The sequence below is a fragment of the Gossypium hirsutum genome, chromosome D02 (assembly GCF_007990345.1).
Source record: "Gossypium hirsutum isolate 1008001.06 chromosome D02, Gossypium_hirsutum_v2.1, whole genome shotgun sequence".
Taxonomy (NCBI): domain Eukaryota; kingdom Viridiplantae; phylum Streptophyta; class Magnoliopsida; order Malvales; family Malvaceae; genus Gossypium; species Gossypium hirsutum.
The window spans coordinates 942228-959728 of record NC_053438.1 but is presented as its reverse complement, the minus strand read 5'-3'; the positions used below and the strand labels follow the sequence as shown (position 1 = coordinate 959728).

The 17501-nt window shown below is 31.3% G+C and overlaps 2 protein-coding genes across 2 annotated transcripts; one reads left to right on the top strand and one right to left on the bottom strand.

The window, feature by feature from the left end:
• Nucleotides 1-8888: 8888 nt before the first annotated feature.
• LOC107903055 (protein IQ-DOMAIN 14) lies at nt 8889-11921 on the top strand. Its single transcript, XM_016829117.2, has 6 exons — nt 8889-9139; nt 9265-9421; nt 9573-10019; nt 10260-10496; nt 10780-10908; nt 11001-11921. Exons 2-6 carry the CDS (start codon nt 9347-9349, stop codon nt 11742-11744), a joined length of 1632 nt encoding a protein of 543 aa, XP_016684606.2. The 5' UTR covers nt 8889-9139; nt 9265-9346; the 3' UTR covers nt 11745-11921.
• Nucleotides 11922-13748: 1827 nt separating this feature from the next.
• LOC107960587 (uncharacterized) lies at nt 13749-15170 on the bottom strand. The gene has a single exon (XM_016896914.2). It carries the CDS (start codon nt 15168-15170, stop codon nt 13749-13751), a length of 1422 nt encoding a protein of 473 aa, XP_016752403.2.
• Nucleotides 15171-17501: the final 2331 nt, after the last annotated feature.

The window sequence follows — 17501 nt, the reverse complement described above, 5'->3', positions numbered from 1 at the left end:
TTAAATATTTTGATGAATTTACGTGTTGATCATTGAATCAAATAGACTTATCCATATATCATGTTATAGTAACTAACCAACTCGATTGCCTAAATTAATATTCAAAATTAATGCATATTATATTAGTAATCGAATAAATATTTTTATTATTGAATAACAATTCAAATCGAAGTTAACTCAAATCACAAAATTTTAATTAAGATCCATCCGATACTGATACGTCTAGCTCGACTTTTAAACAAGTATATAATAAAATAATTATACTTTTGGATCACTCAAATTGCTTATACGCCACTGTAAGTACAAAACCATATGCTAAAAATTGTAAATGAAGGATAGTAGTTGCTTAATCTATATCATGTTCCTATTATTATTATTATTATTATTATTATTATTATTATTATTATTATTATTATTATTACAAACACTTTGACAACTAGCTTCGTCATGTTTTCTCTTCTAACTCTTTGTAATGATACAAACTTTTATTTATTTATTACAAAATATTTTTTTGAAGAAATAAAATAATTCTTTAGGATTATTATTTTTAAAAACTATAAATTTTGTTTTCTTATTTAAATTCTTTTTATACAACTCAACCTTTTTGTGATGTTAAAATTTGAGATTTGATCCCTATATTTTTATAATGTTATTAGTAGGTCCAAGTTGTTAAACAATCTTTAAGCATTTAATTGACATGTAAATTTATTATTGATCGAACATGATTGATTGGATTTTTACGTGACTTTGATTGTATGATCAATATGAAAAAATCAAAGTAGAGAGATTATATCTCAAATTTAAGCATATTAAAAAGGCCTAAAACTATAATTAAACTGTCCTTAAATCTAAATATCCAAAGTTTGCAATATCTACCATAAGTGGGCCTATGAATATAAGAATTAAAAAAAAAGGGTAAACTACTAAAATAGTTAGATTTTAGTCATTTATGTTTGAAATGTTACGTTTTAGTCACTTACGTTATCGCGTTGTAGCATTTTAGTCAATGAGCCGTTAATTGCCATTAACGGTGTAACGGTAAGCTGATATGGCACGTTAAATCATCATTTCAAACAAAAATTTTAGGTTAATTTATACAATCAGTCCCCATATTTTATCATTTTGAGCAATTTAATTTTTTTCTTTTTTCTTTCCATTCTCTTATACTTCTTCCTCTGTTTTTCTTCCTTCTCCATTTCTTTTAACATATTTTTTTTATGTTTGCCACTTGTTAAAACTAGTCTCTATACTTTTATTTTTTTTAACAGTTTAATTTTTTCGAGTGACGCAAGCTTGTGGACTAGTTTAATTTTTGTCACCCAATTATACTTTTTTTGTCACTTAATTATGAAAAATTACAAAATGATCACTTAACTATTCAATTTTATCTTTTCCAATCACCCAACTATATTAAATTTTTATGTGTTTCCATTTTTACGTTAATCAACTGGTGACAAAAAGAGTAGTCGAAATACCATTTTATAACTTTTCATAATTTGGTGATAAAAGAAAATTGATTGAATGACTATTTTATAACTTTTTATAATTAGATGACTATTGATATAATTTGCCAATAATTACAACAAAAATGAGTATTAATTGAGAAATGAATTTATTTAAGCAATCAAAACCTTAAAATCTAATTTAAAAAATAGATATTATTAATAGAAAAACAAAACAAAACAATGTAGTTGTCGTCCTATGTTGTGGTATGACAACGACATTATATCTTTCTATTATAATGGTGTCCCCATATTTATTGCATCTTTCATGGTGTAATGAGAATCTACCTTAGGATACCACTTCCATATAATGATTTAAAGACACTTTACCCTACACATCTTTCACGTCACTATTTTTTAATTAATCCACACGTTTTCACCATTTTCTTTTAAAAAATAATATGATGTTTATTCTTTCAATTTGGTAAATTTTTTTGGAACGGTTAAAATATGTTATTAATCATTGTATTTTATAGAATTTAAGATTTAGTCCCTGTATTTTAAAAGTTAAAAATTTAATCCTCTTACTTTTAAATTTAAAAACTCTAGTCCGATCATTCTTGTGATGGGTAGTTTTCATTAAAATTTGTCAACTTAACATGTTTATTTTCTGTTAATTATATGCCGTGTTATATGAAGACAACTTAATCTATATGCCAAAGTGATAAATTTTGACAAAAAATACTTATAATTTTAATGATTAGAGTAAGGTTTTTAGATGAAAAAGTAGGGGACTTAATTTCTAACTTTTTAAGTATAGAGACGAAATCTCAAATTTTGTCAAAGTATGAGACTAATAACATATTTTGTTAAACTTGGATTTTGTTAAGGTACGATGACATGGCATTGTCATCACCTATTTTTTTTAAGTTATAATTTCTTAATAATTTTTTTTGATTTGATTTATATTTTATATTTTTTAAGTGACGACATCACACAATCTTAGAGTGTTATATCGTCACTCTTGAATAGAATCAAAGCTTAAGGACCAAATTGAAAAAAATGTCAATTATTTGAGATTGATGCAAAACAAAAAAGTTTAAAGATCAAGTTAAAAAATTACCAAATTTAAAAACTAAATATTACTTTATTCCATAAAAAAATATTTTTATTCTTTTTTAAAAATCAAATACTATTAAAATAATTATTAAATTTTTTTTTGATATAATACATTTGATGACTATTTAATTTTTTTTAAAAATAAGTTAAAATAGTAAATCCAAATATTAATTTTTTTTTGGTGAATTATAAGAATAATAACACGATTAATATAACTTGAACTCAGATCATATCTAGGATGGTGAACACCCAGATCATCAGGTAAACATGAGGTTTATCCAAATATTATTTTTAATATTTCTTTGGTGATCCTAACATACTGGGGGGATGTTGAGCCACGTCTGACACACAATTTACAAACATGTCTTATGCCTAGACCTGTCCATGGGCCGGGTCGGGTCGGGCCCGGAAAAATTTTTGGCCCGACTCGTAGGCCCGGGCCCGACCAGAAATATGGGCCTGGAATTTTGTCCAGGCTTGGCTCGGGAAAAAAATAATAAGCCCGGGCCCGGCCCGGTTTTTAATAAATACAAAAAAATATTTTAAAAATAAAAAAATATTTTTAAAGTATTTTAAAATTAAAAAATAAAAATAAAAATAAAAATATATTTATTATATTCGGGCCGGGCCGGGCCCGGGCCAAAAAAGTTGAGCCCGAGCCCGGCCCATTTTTTAAACGGGCCTCGTTTTTTTGCCCAAGCCCATATTTCGGGCCTATATTTTTACCCGAACCCTCTCATATTTCGGGCGGACCGTCGGGCCGGGCCGGGCCGCCCGGCCCATGGACAGGTCTACTTGTGCCCCATAAATTGTTTTGCACACTGCTCTCACGTGCTCTTTGCATATTTATTATTCATATTATATTCATGTATTTTGTATTAGGGTTAATTTACTCAACCCCTCAAATTATCACTTAGATTTTAAATTTGATCTTTAAATTTTAAAATATTTCAATTTAGTTCTTAAAAAATTAATATTGTACCAATTAGATCTTTCTATTAGTCTACCAATCAATTTAGGCATTAAATGCCAATTTGCATTTATTGTGGAATATATTCAAAAAACGTTACTCAAATTATAAACATGTGTACTAATCAATGTACAATTTAGATTTAATTCACGTGTTTTAAAAATGCTTCATGTCAAATTTGAGCTAACATTTAACACTTAGATTAACGACAGATTGATGGAAGGATCTGATTGATACAATATTAATACTTTGAAAATTTAATTAGAATATTTTAAAATTTAAAAATCAATTTAGAATTTAGATTACAATTTGGAGGATATTTGACGCAATTAACCCTTTGTAATATTATAATTATATTAAATATTTAATACTTATATATATATGTTATTTTTGACACAATACTTAAAATTACTCATAATTACTCCCTAACTCATAAATAAGAGGATAATACATTTCAGTGCACTTGAATTCACGTCTTCCTGTATTAACAATAATATCGATACCAATTGAACTAAAATTTAATCCGCACAATTCAAAATTTTAATATATTTAATTATAATTTATAATTATATTCTTCATTATTTTACGACTACGTCTCTGGTCCCGCATCCTCACCCATGACAATGAGTACCACCACACTCTCCTTTTTTTTTTTATTACAAGACAAACGTAATGTCTAGCCCCACCGCAATGAATGGCTGGTGCTGAACACGCTCCTGCTCACAAGAAAGGGACCGTCGAATTGATGCCATTAGACATAGAATAAACTAATATTTAGTCCTGAATTTACCAAGTTTTTAATTTGGTTTATTTCTATAAATTTTGAAAATTGAGATTTAAATTTTAAATTTAAATTTTTATTAAAGTACGATGATATAACACTTTTAACGTCATGTTACATCATTAATTAAAAAAATTAAATTTTTAAAAAAATTATCAATTAATATAAATATGTAAAAAAAAACATAATATTATTTATTTATTTATTAAAGTAAAATATAGGAATTATAAAATCTAAATACAGTTGAGCTAGACAAGGCTTCTTTACAACATTGTATCAATCATTATTATCAACAACCTTATTTAATTTTAACTTCACTCTTTATTTTTCCATAAAATTATAGTGTTACTTTTATTTATCATTTTTAATGTATGGGATATAAGATCATTGCTGGTTAGCTGTTACCTCAATGATTAGACAATTAAAATATATTATTATAGCAATAATTATATTCATGTATTTATTATTGATAAAAGCTTTTAAAATAATTTCATGAAAATCGATTGAGTTTTAGTTCGATTAATATTAATATTGTTGTCAGTGCAAGAGAATGTTGGTTTGAGTGCGTTGAAGCGCGTTATCCTTTTATTTAAGAGATGAGAAGATGTTACGAATAGTTTTAGACATCATATAAAAATTAAATAGAAATAGACATGATAAAAACTTATAATAAAATTAATATAAAAAAACTTCATAAAAAATAAATAAATATAATATAAGGTAAAAGAGAAAAAAAAGAAAGAAGAAGGGCAAACAATTGTACCCATATCTATATCTCCATATGTCTAGCTATATTTAAAAGCCACTCATTTAGTAGGTTGCCACATTTTAGTCAAGATGTTGACCTATAATTATTAGTGTGTGTTAATTTTTAAAATTTAATTTTTTATAAAATAAATTATATTATTTTAAAGATTTTTTATATTTTTGTAAATAAATAAAATTTACATATGATAAGGTTTGAATCCTCCCATAAATAATTGTTTACCTTTCTTTTGGAAGGTGACATTTGCTCTCGCTTTTGAAGTCGTCACCTCTTTAGATAATATTAGCTGTTGAAACAATCTTTTTGAAAAATAAAAATTTTAGGTTGTCGACTTAAAAAAATAAAAATTGGGAGTCGCCACCAATATTTTATTAGGGTGTGATTGGTTCACCTAAAAAAATAGCTTTGGTCTACGAGTTTTTTTAGAAAACGGGTTCGGGAGTCAGTTACGTACGAGGAAGGATTAGCACCCTCGTAACGCCCAAAAATTGGCACCTAGTTAATTAATTAATGTCTTAAGGTCGAGAATTTGGAAAAAACATAATCCTTAGCAAAACTTAAAAGGTTACGTATTAAGACCCTTATTATTTTAGAGAAAGAAGATACTACACCCAATGCGTTAGGGCACAGCATTCTAATTTTCCCCAAAATAAATTGGGCCAAAATACTTGCACAATAAAACTTTAAAAGAACATTCACTTATCCAAGATTTAAGAAATCACACCCAATACGTTAGGGCACGATTCCTTTAGAATCCCAAATTTGGAATATTTCCTTTACTTTAAAAGAACATCCACTTGTCCAAGATTTAAGAAATCACACCCAATACGTCCTTTAAAATCCCAAACTCGGAATATTTCCTTTATTATTTAAAAAAAATCTTCATTTCGAGAAATCAATGCGTCACATCCAATACGTTAGGACACAACGTGTTGAATTCCCAATAATGAACTTTTATTTTGATTAAAAGAATATCCATTTTAAAAAAGTTTGATTTAAAAAAATCGAGTAAAAAAATGTAATGTTATGCTACATTGAATATATAATGCAATAATAAATACTACGATAGCATAGAAATAATGCAAATATATGAACAAATAAATAATGAATGACATATAATATATCAAATAAATGAGCAATATAAATATAATAAATGAAATTACGAAGAATTAGAGGCATACATATAAATTTTCATGTAAAACTTGGATTTATAAAATTTATAATGTACTTATGAGAACATAAAAAAAATATTAAATGATGTCAACATTATTAAAATCGAACAAAAAAATATGTATACATATAAATGTGAATAAAACTTTAGTTTTAAAAATATAAATGCGCATAAAAAAATAAAGCATATACATATGTTTTTTTTAAATAATTACAATAAAAAACAATTACATTATTAAAATTAATTAAGAAAATAATAAGAAAAACCAAATTGAACAGCAATTAAAAAATTTCGGGGTAAATCCACAAATAAATGAAACCCCAGGGACTAATTCGAACACGTGAATTACATAGATGGCCTGGAAGGGAAATTTTCCCTTCTCCTCTAAAACGGCGCCGTTCAAATTGGACCAAATTGAAATTTGAAATAAATCACAGGGAAAATGTTAAAAAAAAACTTGATTGCCTAACCCCTAAAAAAGGAAGGGATCAAAAGGGTAAATAACCCAAAAATCAAAAACGCGCGGATCCCTGGTATGGGTCGGGTCGCGCGCGGGTTGCGTAAAACGGTGCCGTTTTGGCACTAAAAGCCCTTAGGTGAAACGACGTCGTTTTATTTATGCTATAAAAGCAAAAAAAAAATCCCCAAAAATTTCATTTCTTCCTTCCTCTTTAAAAAATTTGAAGCAAACACTCTCAACCTTCCCCCCTTTTCTCCAAGCTCCGGCCTAAGTCCGGTCAACGACCAATCATCGGCCATTGCGCCGGCCGCCGATCTCTGGCGCCGGCACCGCCGTCTGCGGTGGCCGAAAAAGGAAAAATTCCTTATTCGGCCTTTTCAACCCTTTTAAACCCAGATCCAAGCTCAAAACTCCCAAAAAACCACAAAAAGCCTAAAAAATGTCAAGAAACCTTTCGGTTTCCGGCCACCGATCCTCAGGGGTGGCTCCCTCGACCGTTTCAGAAGCAAACAGGTTGTTTCTTTCTTTTTATTATTTATTTTATTTATTTTACGAATGAAGAAAGAAAAAAAATAGATAAAATAAAACAAATAAAAAAAAGCTGTAAAAAAAATAAACCTTTGAACTGATCTTTGCTTTCGTATTGAGTTTTCTTTTTTGATTGAAAGTACTTATTTTTTTTATGATTTCGAATTCGGATCCTTTTTACAGTATTAACAATGGCTTTATATAGCCGAATGAAAAGACAAGAAATAGAAATAAGAAATATTCTTGATTTGATTTGGTTTGATTTGATTTTCTTTCCTTTCTTGTGTTTGCAGGTGAAGATCATGAAGATTCGGCTTGGTGATGGTTGCGGCTGCGGCGCAAAGGTCTTCTTCAAAAACCCTAGGGTTTCTGCAAATGATTTGGGCCATTGAGCTTTGGGCCCCTGTTGTATTTCGGGTTTTGGGCTCTATAGGCCTATTTGTAAAAAAATGGACTACTTGTTTATTTGGGGCCCTTTATTATTTGTACCCGGGCAAAATCTGTTATTACATTAGCCACTCAAGCTCTTCATTAAGTTGGGAGACGAAACCTGAACCTAACTTGAGGATAATACCAATTCATTGAGGAGTTCGTTGACTTTCGATGGACGACACTTTGAAAACTTCTTTGGAAAGAATCGTCCTTCCCTCAATATAGTTAAAAAGAATTTATGCATAAATAATTATTCAACTATTAAAAATATAATAATTAATAATAGTAACACAATTAATTAATAGAAAGTTAAAATATGCCGAGTTTCTATATTCTTCAAAAATTTAGAATTTAGTTATTTTATTTTTTAGATTTTAAAATTTAGATTCAACGGTTAATAATGCTATTTTGTTAAATTTAGTTTCATTCAGGGTTGTATCCAAGGTTGGCATGTAAGTGCCTTGACCCCTTGGCTAAATGGTCAAATTGCTTTCTAGGCCTTCCCAAATTAAAAGATTTGATTTCAATCTCTTTGATTAAATGAAAATAAAACTATAATTTTAGTCCTTCCAAAAAAATTAAGGATTCAATTTAAACTTTTTTAATACAACTTTTTTAGCTTTGACCCTCCTAAATTTTATAATCTTATCTCAGTCCCTAAACAAAATTTCTAGCTTTGCCCCTAGTTAACATTGCCACTAAGTGAGTATTTTTTTTTATTTCAAAATGTCAAACCAACAAATTTAACTAAAAAAAATAGAATGAACAATGTTAACAATTGGACCTGAATTTTGAAATATGAAAAGTAAGGGGAACTAAAATCTTAAAAATAAAAATACAATGACTAAATTTCAAAATTTTAAAGAGTAGAAGGACTTACGGCATATTCCAACCTATTTTTTATAAGAAAAAAACCCCATAAAAATGAGTATCCATCAAATATTCCATAATAATTATCATAAAAAAAATCCACAATAATGATGAAAATAATAATAATAATAATAAAGAAAAGGGAAAGAGTACCAAACTTAACGGTTATAGTTGCTATCAACTACAAGATAGTCTTCCAAATGAAGTAAAGCCTTTTAAAAGTAGTTGAAGAATACATTGAGTGAGAAATTGGCCAACCATCCCCTTTTATTCTCTCTTTTTTACTCTATTTCATTATATTAATTATTATTATTATAATCATCATCATCATCATTTCATCAAACACTAACCCAACCCCCTTTAATCATTTCCCCTTTCAATTTTAATGCTATAATTATTAATAAATCCATCAAAAGCTGAAAGTTGGGGGCCAAAGTGAAAAAAAAAATAAAGTTGGTATAAAATTTTTTTCAAAGCCCTTCAAAAGTAGAAAAAGAAAAACAGGCTAGGAACTCGTAAGAAAATTTATTTACAACATTAAGTATGTTGTGTAAGAAAGGTGAGGGAGGCTAGAAAAGAAGAGCGACTTCTTTTTGTAAGGTACGTATCTCTTTTTTCGGGTTCGGGTCCGGGTCGTTCTTACCTGCATTTCCATCATGTTTCATGGTTGAGAACTTGAATTCTTTGTCTTAAAAGGTTTATGATTGTGTGTTGTGTGTATACAGATCGACGGTATCGATATATTTCGGGTGCATTCGATTAGGCCCTGCAGAGTTTTCGTTCTTCGGTTTCAGTAATGCTGGCAGTATGGGAAAGAAAGGAAGTTGGTTTTCTGCAATCAAAAGAGTTTTCGTATCGAATTCGAAGGAGAAACTAAATATTGTAAGTCGGTATTTCGATGTTTTTAAGGTTGAAGTCGGTTTTGTTATGTATGTCACCTATTGAGATTTATGTCCTAATAGATTGTTATGCAGCATGTATGTCGTAAAATCGGAATTTTTACGGCTTGTTTTGTTTCGTTGAATCGTTTTAGGAATCGGATAAAAAGGGCGGTAAAGAAAGGAAGAAGAAAGGTCAAGCAAATTACAAGCATGGAGAAGCTAATTCCTTCATTCCCCTGTTTAGGGAACCGAGTAGTATCGAGAAAATTCTTGGGGAGGCTGAAAGAGATCGGAAACTATCGTTCCGGCCTTCAACACCACCGGATCAACTTAGAACACCACCTTTCATGCTTCCTAGAGCTGCGTCTCCTCGTGTTCGTTCTCAAAGGATTGCCTCTCCAAGGGCTGCTTCTCCGAAGACTGCTTCTTCTCCACGAGCCAATTCACCTAGAGCTGCTTCTCCGTTTCTGCCTCCACCTCCAAGAGCTGCTTCTCCGAGAGCAGGACCTCCTAGGCTTGTTCGTCCTAGACTGGAACCAACGTTAAGAAACCATCATGCTTCAGCTACAAAGATTCAAGCAGCCTATCGGGGTTACATGGTAAGGTCCTTTATTCTTATTAATAACTAAAATTTCCGAGTCCGGATTCACGGAGACAACTGTTCTGACATTGCAAACAATGCTAAAAATTCGGCAGTTAGGATTTTACAATGAATGCCGATGTGCGAAGTTACTTGTTATGCAAGTCTGGTGCATATGTAGTCACTTTCCCCTTCCGTCGATACGTTTTTGACCAATGTTTGATATCCGAACTTGATTATCTTGAAACTTGTAATACAGGCAAGGAGAAGTTTTAGAGCTTTGAAAGGCCTCGTAAGGCTTCAAGGAGTTGTGAGAGGTCACAATGTGAAACGTCAAACTATTACGGCCATGAAATATATGCAGCTTTTGGTCCGAGTTCAGTCTCAGATTCAGTCACGCCGGATCCAAATGTTAGAAAATCAAGCACGACGTCAAGCTCAGTTTAAGAAAGACAAGGAGGCCGAGAGCGGCTTCGGCAAATGGACCTTTGGCCAGGTATTAAGTTTTTGTGTATGATTGCATGCATTTAGTGTTGTTTTGTTTTAAGTAAGTTAAAGCTTGTTAAATATCGAGATGCCCCGAAATCCAACCGTTTGTGTCACTGAAAGCTTTTATACAGGTATTTATTTGTGTTAAGAAAGTGAAATGAACTGTAAAACCGACTGTGATCGGCCTTGGTTGCCCTCTTCCTATGAGATCGTGTATTCAGTTTGTTTTGTACATATTTGCTCAATATATCAGTATTACAACGAGTAACTTAAGTTGGATGTCGGATTAGTCCGAGACAGGGAATGAAAACTGGGATGATAGCTTGCTGACAAAGGAAGAAATGGAGGCAAGAATGCAGAGAAAGGTGGAGGCAGTCATCAAAAGAGAAAGGGCCATGGCGTATGCATATTCTCACCAGGTACTCTATTTTCACTAGTCTGGTCCAGTTTTAAGTTCGACCTGGCTTCGGCAATGTTGTAAAGTTCGTATATTTTACATGTTCATTTGCAGCTATGGAAAGATGCAATGAAATCACCTCACACAGGTGTACCCAACATTCGGTCCGGTGTATTCCCATGGTGGTGGAACTGGTTAGAACGTCGATTACCACCAACCGATTTACCCGAAAACCAAGCCACAAAGACCTTCCAATTTACACCAACAATGCCAAACTCCGAATTAAAGCCTAGTCCGAGGCCACAATCCAGTCAGTTCACATTCGACAACATCATTGACATCCCTACACCGAAATCGACAAGGTCCACCATTCTCCCCACCACAAGGCCAATGCAAACACCAACACCACCGAGTAAACTTGTGCCGCAAGCAACCAACTCAGGGTTATTAAACTCAAAGCATTCACGACCCCGACCTACCATAATCGATTCACCATCGAACTTACCACTCAAAGATGACGACAGCCTCACAAGTTGCCCACCGTTTTCGGTCCCGAACTACATGACACCAACAGTTTCAGCTAAAGCCAAAGCGAGAGCCAATGGCAACATGAAAGAGAGGTTCATGGGGACACCTGGGAACGAATCGAAGAGGCGACTTTCATTCCCATTAACGCAAGGGATAGTCGGATCGTTAAAATGGAGTAAAGGGTCGTCGTTGTTTTCGGGCAAGGATTCAAGGTCACAAAGGGGGTTAGATAAGCATCAAACATTGCAATCGTTGGGGAATTTGAGTGTGGATTCTACTGTTTCTATGCCTGCTACGATGGGAAGAAAGCCATTTAATAGATTTGTGTGATTTGTTGTTCAATTTGGTTATTTTTTTAAAATTGAGTGAATGATGATATGTTGAATTTATAAAATTTTCTCATGTAAAATAAAAAAGAACAGAAACTAAAGGAAAATGGTGCTTTGAATGTTGAAGACTTTGGGGTATGGAGAGATATTATAGTAATTTTTTTATTATAATTTTGAATTTTTTTTGTGTTAGTAGTAATATTTAGGGTAAATTGCATCGATGGTCATTTAAATATTAACGTATTTTTGTTTTGATCACTTAACTTTAAAAATTTTCAACTTCGTTACTAATGTTATCAACATTTAAATTTTTGGTCACGCTTCCATTAAATCATTAATGGAATACTGATGGGTCTTTTTTTAATGGCACAATAGCAAATTTAATCATTAAATATTTATGTATTATGTTAATTTGATATTAATTTTAAAAAATTCAATAAATTTAACCCTTAACTTTTATACATTATGTCAAATTCATCCACTTGTGGAGCCATCTTCTACTCGATAATTACTATAGTCTTCGTTCAAGCTCATCTGTGCAAGGCCACGAGCTACTAAAGCACTATCACAATATATGAGAAATTTTGTAGCTCTAATAGAAGCCTTCAAAGTGTCATCTGTTGAGGAACGACGGATTCTTTCAATAACAGTATTGGATTCGAGATGTCTATACTCAATTTTGTTTTTAGAATTTGTCTCCTATTTTCAGATTAAGCCTCTTCGAGTTCATGAAGTGGGAGTGTCTTCACCCACAGTAAATTCACAATTTGCATTTGATGAGATTTTAACCCTGCCGTAATCCATATAGGAGTTGAACGGGGAACTTGGGTACCATTTGATTTAGCATTCAACTCCTATATATATTAATACATGGGTTCAAATCTAACTAAATATAAATTGTAAATGTAAATGTACATGCGTATTCAGATAAACATGTACATATATATTTGTATGCAAGGCGAATTCAGAAATAAAATTTAAAAATTTGAGGCTAAAGATAAAAAAATTGTATTAAAATATTTATAGTTTAATACATTAACATAACATTTACAATTTGATCCCATTTATTAAGATCATGATTTGGAGATTGCAACATTCAGGTTCGTTCATATTCATAAAATGTGCTAATTGATGGACCCATATGGGTGCAACTTTAATGTCTAGTTGTTGCATTCATCTACCAATATGGATATGACTTTAATATCTTGTTTGCCAAAATATGGAGATGACAATAATGTCTACTTGACAAATGTGGATATTTTGTTCTTTTGCTTTTATCATTTAATATTGCAATAAATTTCATTTACTTTTTAATCTAAAATAGTCGAGTGATAAAAAGTTGAATGTCTCGGGTTCAAATCTTATGAATGGAGAAAATAAGTATTTGGAGAGTTTTTCTTATTTAAAATCTAACCCAAATTAAATTTGAATCAATCAAGACCCAATTTAATTATCAAGAGATTTTCTGTCTTGCCATTATTAGTAAGTTATTACATCAGGGGGTTAATAGGGAACTCGACTCCTTTAAAATGAAAAAAATTTAACTTTAACCCTTTTACAATTTATAAAATTTTAAGTCAGATTGAGTCTTTACTCGGTTGGCATCAATATTGTTGTTAGTGTAAGAGGACTTGGGTTTGAGTGTGCTGAAATGTCTTATCCTCTTATTTAAAAGTTGAGAAAAAGACTATAAATAATTTTAGGTATTGTATATAAAAAAAATCTCAAATCTCAAACAAACTCACATAAATAATTGACATAATAATGGCAACTTATTTATTATTATTATTATTTTCATAATAAAGAGTGCATGACATAGTTACTAATAAGAAAACAGAGAGTGCTTCGACAAAAGGAAACACAAATTTATTTAGCTAAATGACGTAGTTACTAATAAGAAAACAGAGAGTGCTTCGACAAAAGGAAACACAAATTTATTTAGCTTAATTGAACAAGTCTTCAAGCTCCTCGCTTGTTATTTTCATGGCCTTACTAGCAATGGCGTTCAAGAGGTGAGTGGTTCTTCTTTGGTATCATATTGGACGTTGTAGTAATTAGAACCGACGTAAGTGCTTCCTACGACATCAGTTTTGACGATGGTCCCATTGAAAAGAGTGTCTTTTTGAGTGAACATGAAGTTAACATCACACTTGCCTTTGGTCATCAATAGATACACCGTCACCTTAGTCATCGGAGGCACATGAACTTGATGGTTAACTTCCATGACCGTCGTCGTTGTCTTGGTCTCTCCCCATTCAATCCCGGTTTCAACATTGGTAGATATCTCAACACTCCCTTCCGCGATAATCGGGACGCCGAATTCGAAACTAGCTTTAGCTTCAAGACCTATTGAAAAATGAGAATTCCAAGTACTAGTTGTGGTGTCTGTATAGGTAAGTTTCACATCCATTGTGTTGGATTGTGTAGTATGGTTGCTAGCTGAATTTTTGGCCACAATTTGGACCTTTTCATCATACACCCTAGCGTTCTCGGTATCGTATCGGAGATTTTCGATCTTTCTCGACAACACAGGCTCCACCACATTTAGATAAGCCTCTTTGGTAACAGAAGGGATGCGTGCACTAAGACAGCTCGTCCTCCCTTCACCTGTGAAACGCTTACAGAACATTTTGTTGCCTAAATTGAGAAGAGCTATTGTCTTACCATCAACTTTAAAGGGATGAAACAACGTGTCCTTATCGTTACCTTTAGTGTCATCAGAATCAACCCAAATCCAATCCGGTTTACGCTTCCAATATTTATCGGAACAAACCGGTTTGATCCTAATGTCACCATTGGGAGTATAGAAAACCTCCATTGCCACAGCCGCCTCACCAATATCCTCACCTAAAAACTGTAAATACAGGTGACCATCGATCTCGGCAAGACGCAAGAACATGTCATTGTTTCCTTTGAACGCAATGTACCGAGGTAGAATCACTAACGTGTCCCAATCGATAACTTTGAATACATCGTTGCCATTAGCATCGATTTTCGTGCTGGTCGCCAACACCCCGGCAGTAATATCCGAGGAATAGGATTGGCGTAGGAGTAAATAGCAGCCTGATTGAACATGCATGAACCGGTAAGTTTTATTCACCGAGTCTTCTTCCAATGGCTGGAACAAGGTGCACCATTCTTTGGATTGGTCCTCCTCTTTCTTCTCGGCTGTTGCAGTGATCCAATACTGCTCATCTGCTTTACCAGAGATGGAATCCTCTTCGGTTCGTTCTAAGTATTTCATGTTAATACAGTTCCTTATGTGAACCAGTCCACCTTTAGCTGACTCCACTTCGAATTTTGCATTTGGGCTCGTAACCATTGATTCTGAGAATTCGGCAAAGCCTTCATAGGGATCGTCTTGTTTGAAGCCGAGGCATGCGTTGGCATGGATGGATTTGATCACGATGAACCTTGGCAATGACATTTTCTTATATTGTTTTAAGGCTATGCTTATGGTTTACTAAAATCTCATGAGCTTAGCTTATTTATACACAAAAACTTACTCTTCTAAGCTGTTTTTCTTGAAATTTGTGCCAGAAAATTAGATCCATTAGAAAAAAAAATCATTTTGCTTTTTAAATTTTTTAAGGGTAAATTAACCCAATGACATTAAATTATTAGTAAGTTTATTTTTTAGTTACTCAATTTTAAAAAGTTATAAAATGATTATTGAACTATTTAAAAGTTTTTATTTAAATCATTGGTCTATTAAGTGTTTTTTTTCAAAAAAATCCAGCTAGCGAGTTTCAAGCGAAGATTTGACGACTAATACAACGGATTAGTGCCCATCGACGAGTAGAATAACATATTCAGATTCAAGTATTCTAATGATCAGTGTAGGAGATTAAAGAAGAAAGTTGTTTGGATTTTGGTTTGTAAATTTATAACATTCAAAGTCATTTCATGAAAAAAACTATAAAAGAGAAGGGGAAGAAGAATCTTCGATTGATACATGCAATGTGATTAAAGAAGGCCAGGCAACAATGTTTTTAATAGTCAAGTGACTTAAATTAAAACTTTCAAATAACTCAGTGACTATTTTATAATTTTTTAAAATTAAGTGACCAAAATATAAAATTATTAACAATTTAATAACATTAAATGTAGTCTTCCCACACTTTAATTGCTTATACGGATGGAAAGTTGGATAAACTCACTGAAAGTATATAATGGTGGCAATGAACCCAACATTTACCCCATACTTAGGCTAGGTTTGGACAGACGGTGTATTTATTTACTATTAGTGTAAAAACAGTGATGGCGGTAAGATTAGATATTATAGTGATCTTGTAACGTGAGATAAAAAGTAAATTAAACGTACCGCACTGCATTGCACCGCCCATCGAAACTCATACTTACATTACTTGTTAATAATGTGTGGTCGTGATTTGTTTTTATCATAAATATATATAATGTGAGTTATTTTATAAAATTTAATACAAGTAGTGTATTAAATAAAAAATCAAAATAATAATTCATTGTTCGGACCACAAGATAAATGAAACCTAGTGGTCGAGGAAAACAACAAACGTAAATTTGATAATCTTCCTAGCCATATTGGTCCAGGCATGGGTGCATGTATGGGTTGATTGTGAATGTGACAAGAGATTGGGGACTTATCTCGAAATCATGGCCTCAATATTTATCTATCGATGGGCTGAATTTGTATCTACATCTGCATGTAATATGTGCATTTCTTTCCCGAGAATCCACAACATAATTGAAGCAAAATTTACTCCATTCCAGAATTTTTTTGAGTGGGTGGAACTGAGTTATTTGGTTTCTAAATAAATTTGAATAAATAATTTATTTGTTCGAGTTTAAATTAAGTTAAAATTTTTAATTTATATAAGAAAAAATTGATTATCAAATTGGTGTAAAACTCCTTTCAAGTCTTTATTAATTTCTAAAACGAGCAACTCTTCTAAAAAATTAGAAAAATTTTAAAAATTAAAAAAAATATATAATACGCACAATTTTCTAAAAAATCTACCAAATGTTCAGAATCATAAATTCGAGTCCTTAAACAAGTAAATTACTAAATCAAGTTTATCATACTAAAGTCTATTATTTATTATTGAAAGAAATTTTTAAATATATATTATCTCAAATTTATACACTTTAGCTTGAAATTTAGCTATATTGTCAACAATGTTTTAATATGATTTTAAAAAAAAAATCAACTCGAACAAATATATTTTAACTAAACTCAACTAAAATTTTATTTCACCCGACTCTATTTAAAAAAAATTAATTTTAGATAATAAAATAACATTGACCGACTCAATTAATTCAAAAGATTGTCACAAATTAATAAAAAAATGTACCAACAATTAATCAAATTATCTTAAGATCGACAGGAGGAAATAAATGGAGAGTTTTAGTGTTATTTATAATATAAAGTGTGGATATAATGTTTTTGTGTATAGATAAAAGTATCATAAAAGCTCTTATATTAAGAGTTGGATATATTTTTCCTCATTTACTAAAAAAAAAAGTTTTTTTTTTACGTTAGATCAAAGAGCAAATTAGTCCTTTCTGTTAAAAATTTCATCAATTTTTACTGTTAAAAATTAGCGTAATTAAAAAATAACTAGATAGTTACATGTGGCGTGTGACGGTTTGACGTATAAGACCAATTTTTAATAGTAAAAATAGATGAAATTTTTAACCGAAAGACTAATTTACTCTTTGATATAATATACAGAGACAAATATAACTATTTTTGAATAAATAAGACAAAATGCAACCCAAC

Bases quoted from the DNA above. Each gene is read 5' to 3' on its own strand.
- LOC107960587 (XM_016896914.2), bottom strand. From the start codon at position 15,170: ATGTCATTGCCAAGGTTCATCGTGATCAAATCCATCCATGCCAACGCA.
- LOC107903055 (XM_016829117.2), top strand. From the start codon at position 9,347: ATGGGAAAGAAAGGAAGTTGGTTTTCTGCAATCAAAAGAGTTTTCGTA. The intron at 10,020-10,259 runs GTAAGGTCCTTT...CTTGTAATACAG, and splicing joins CAGCCTATCGGGGTTACATG to GCAAGGAGAAGTTTTAGAGC. The intron at 10,909-11,000 runs GTACTCTATTTT...GTTCATTTGCAG, and splicing joins CGTATGCATATTCTCACCAG to CTATGGAAAGATGCAATGAA.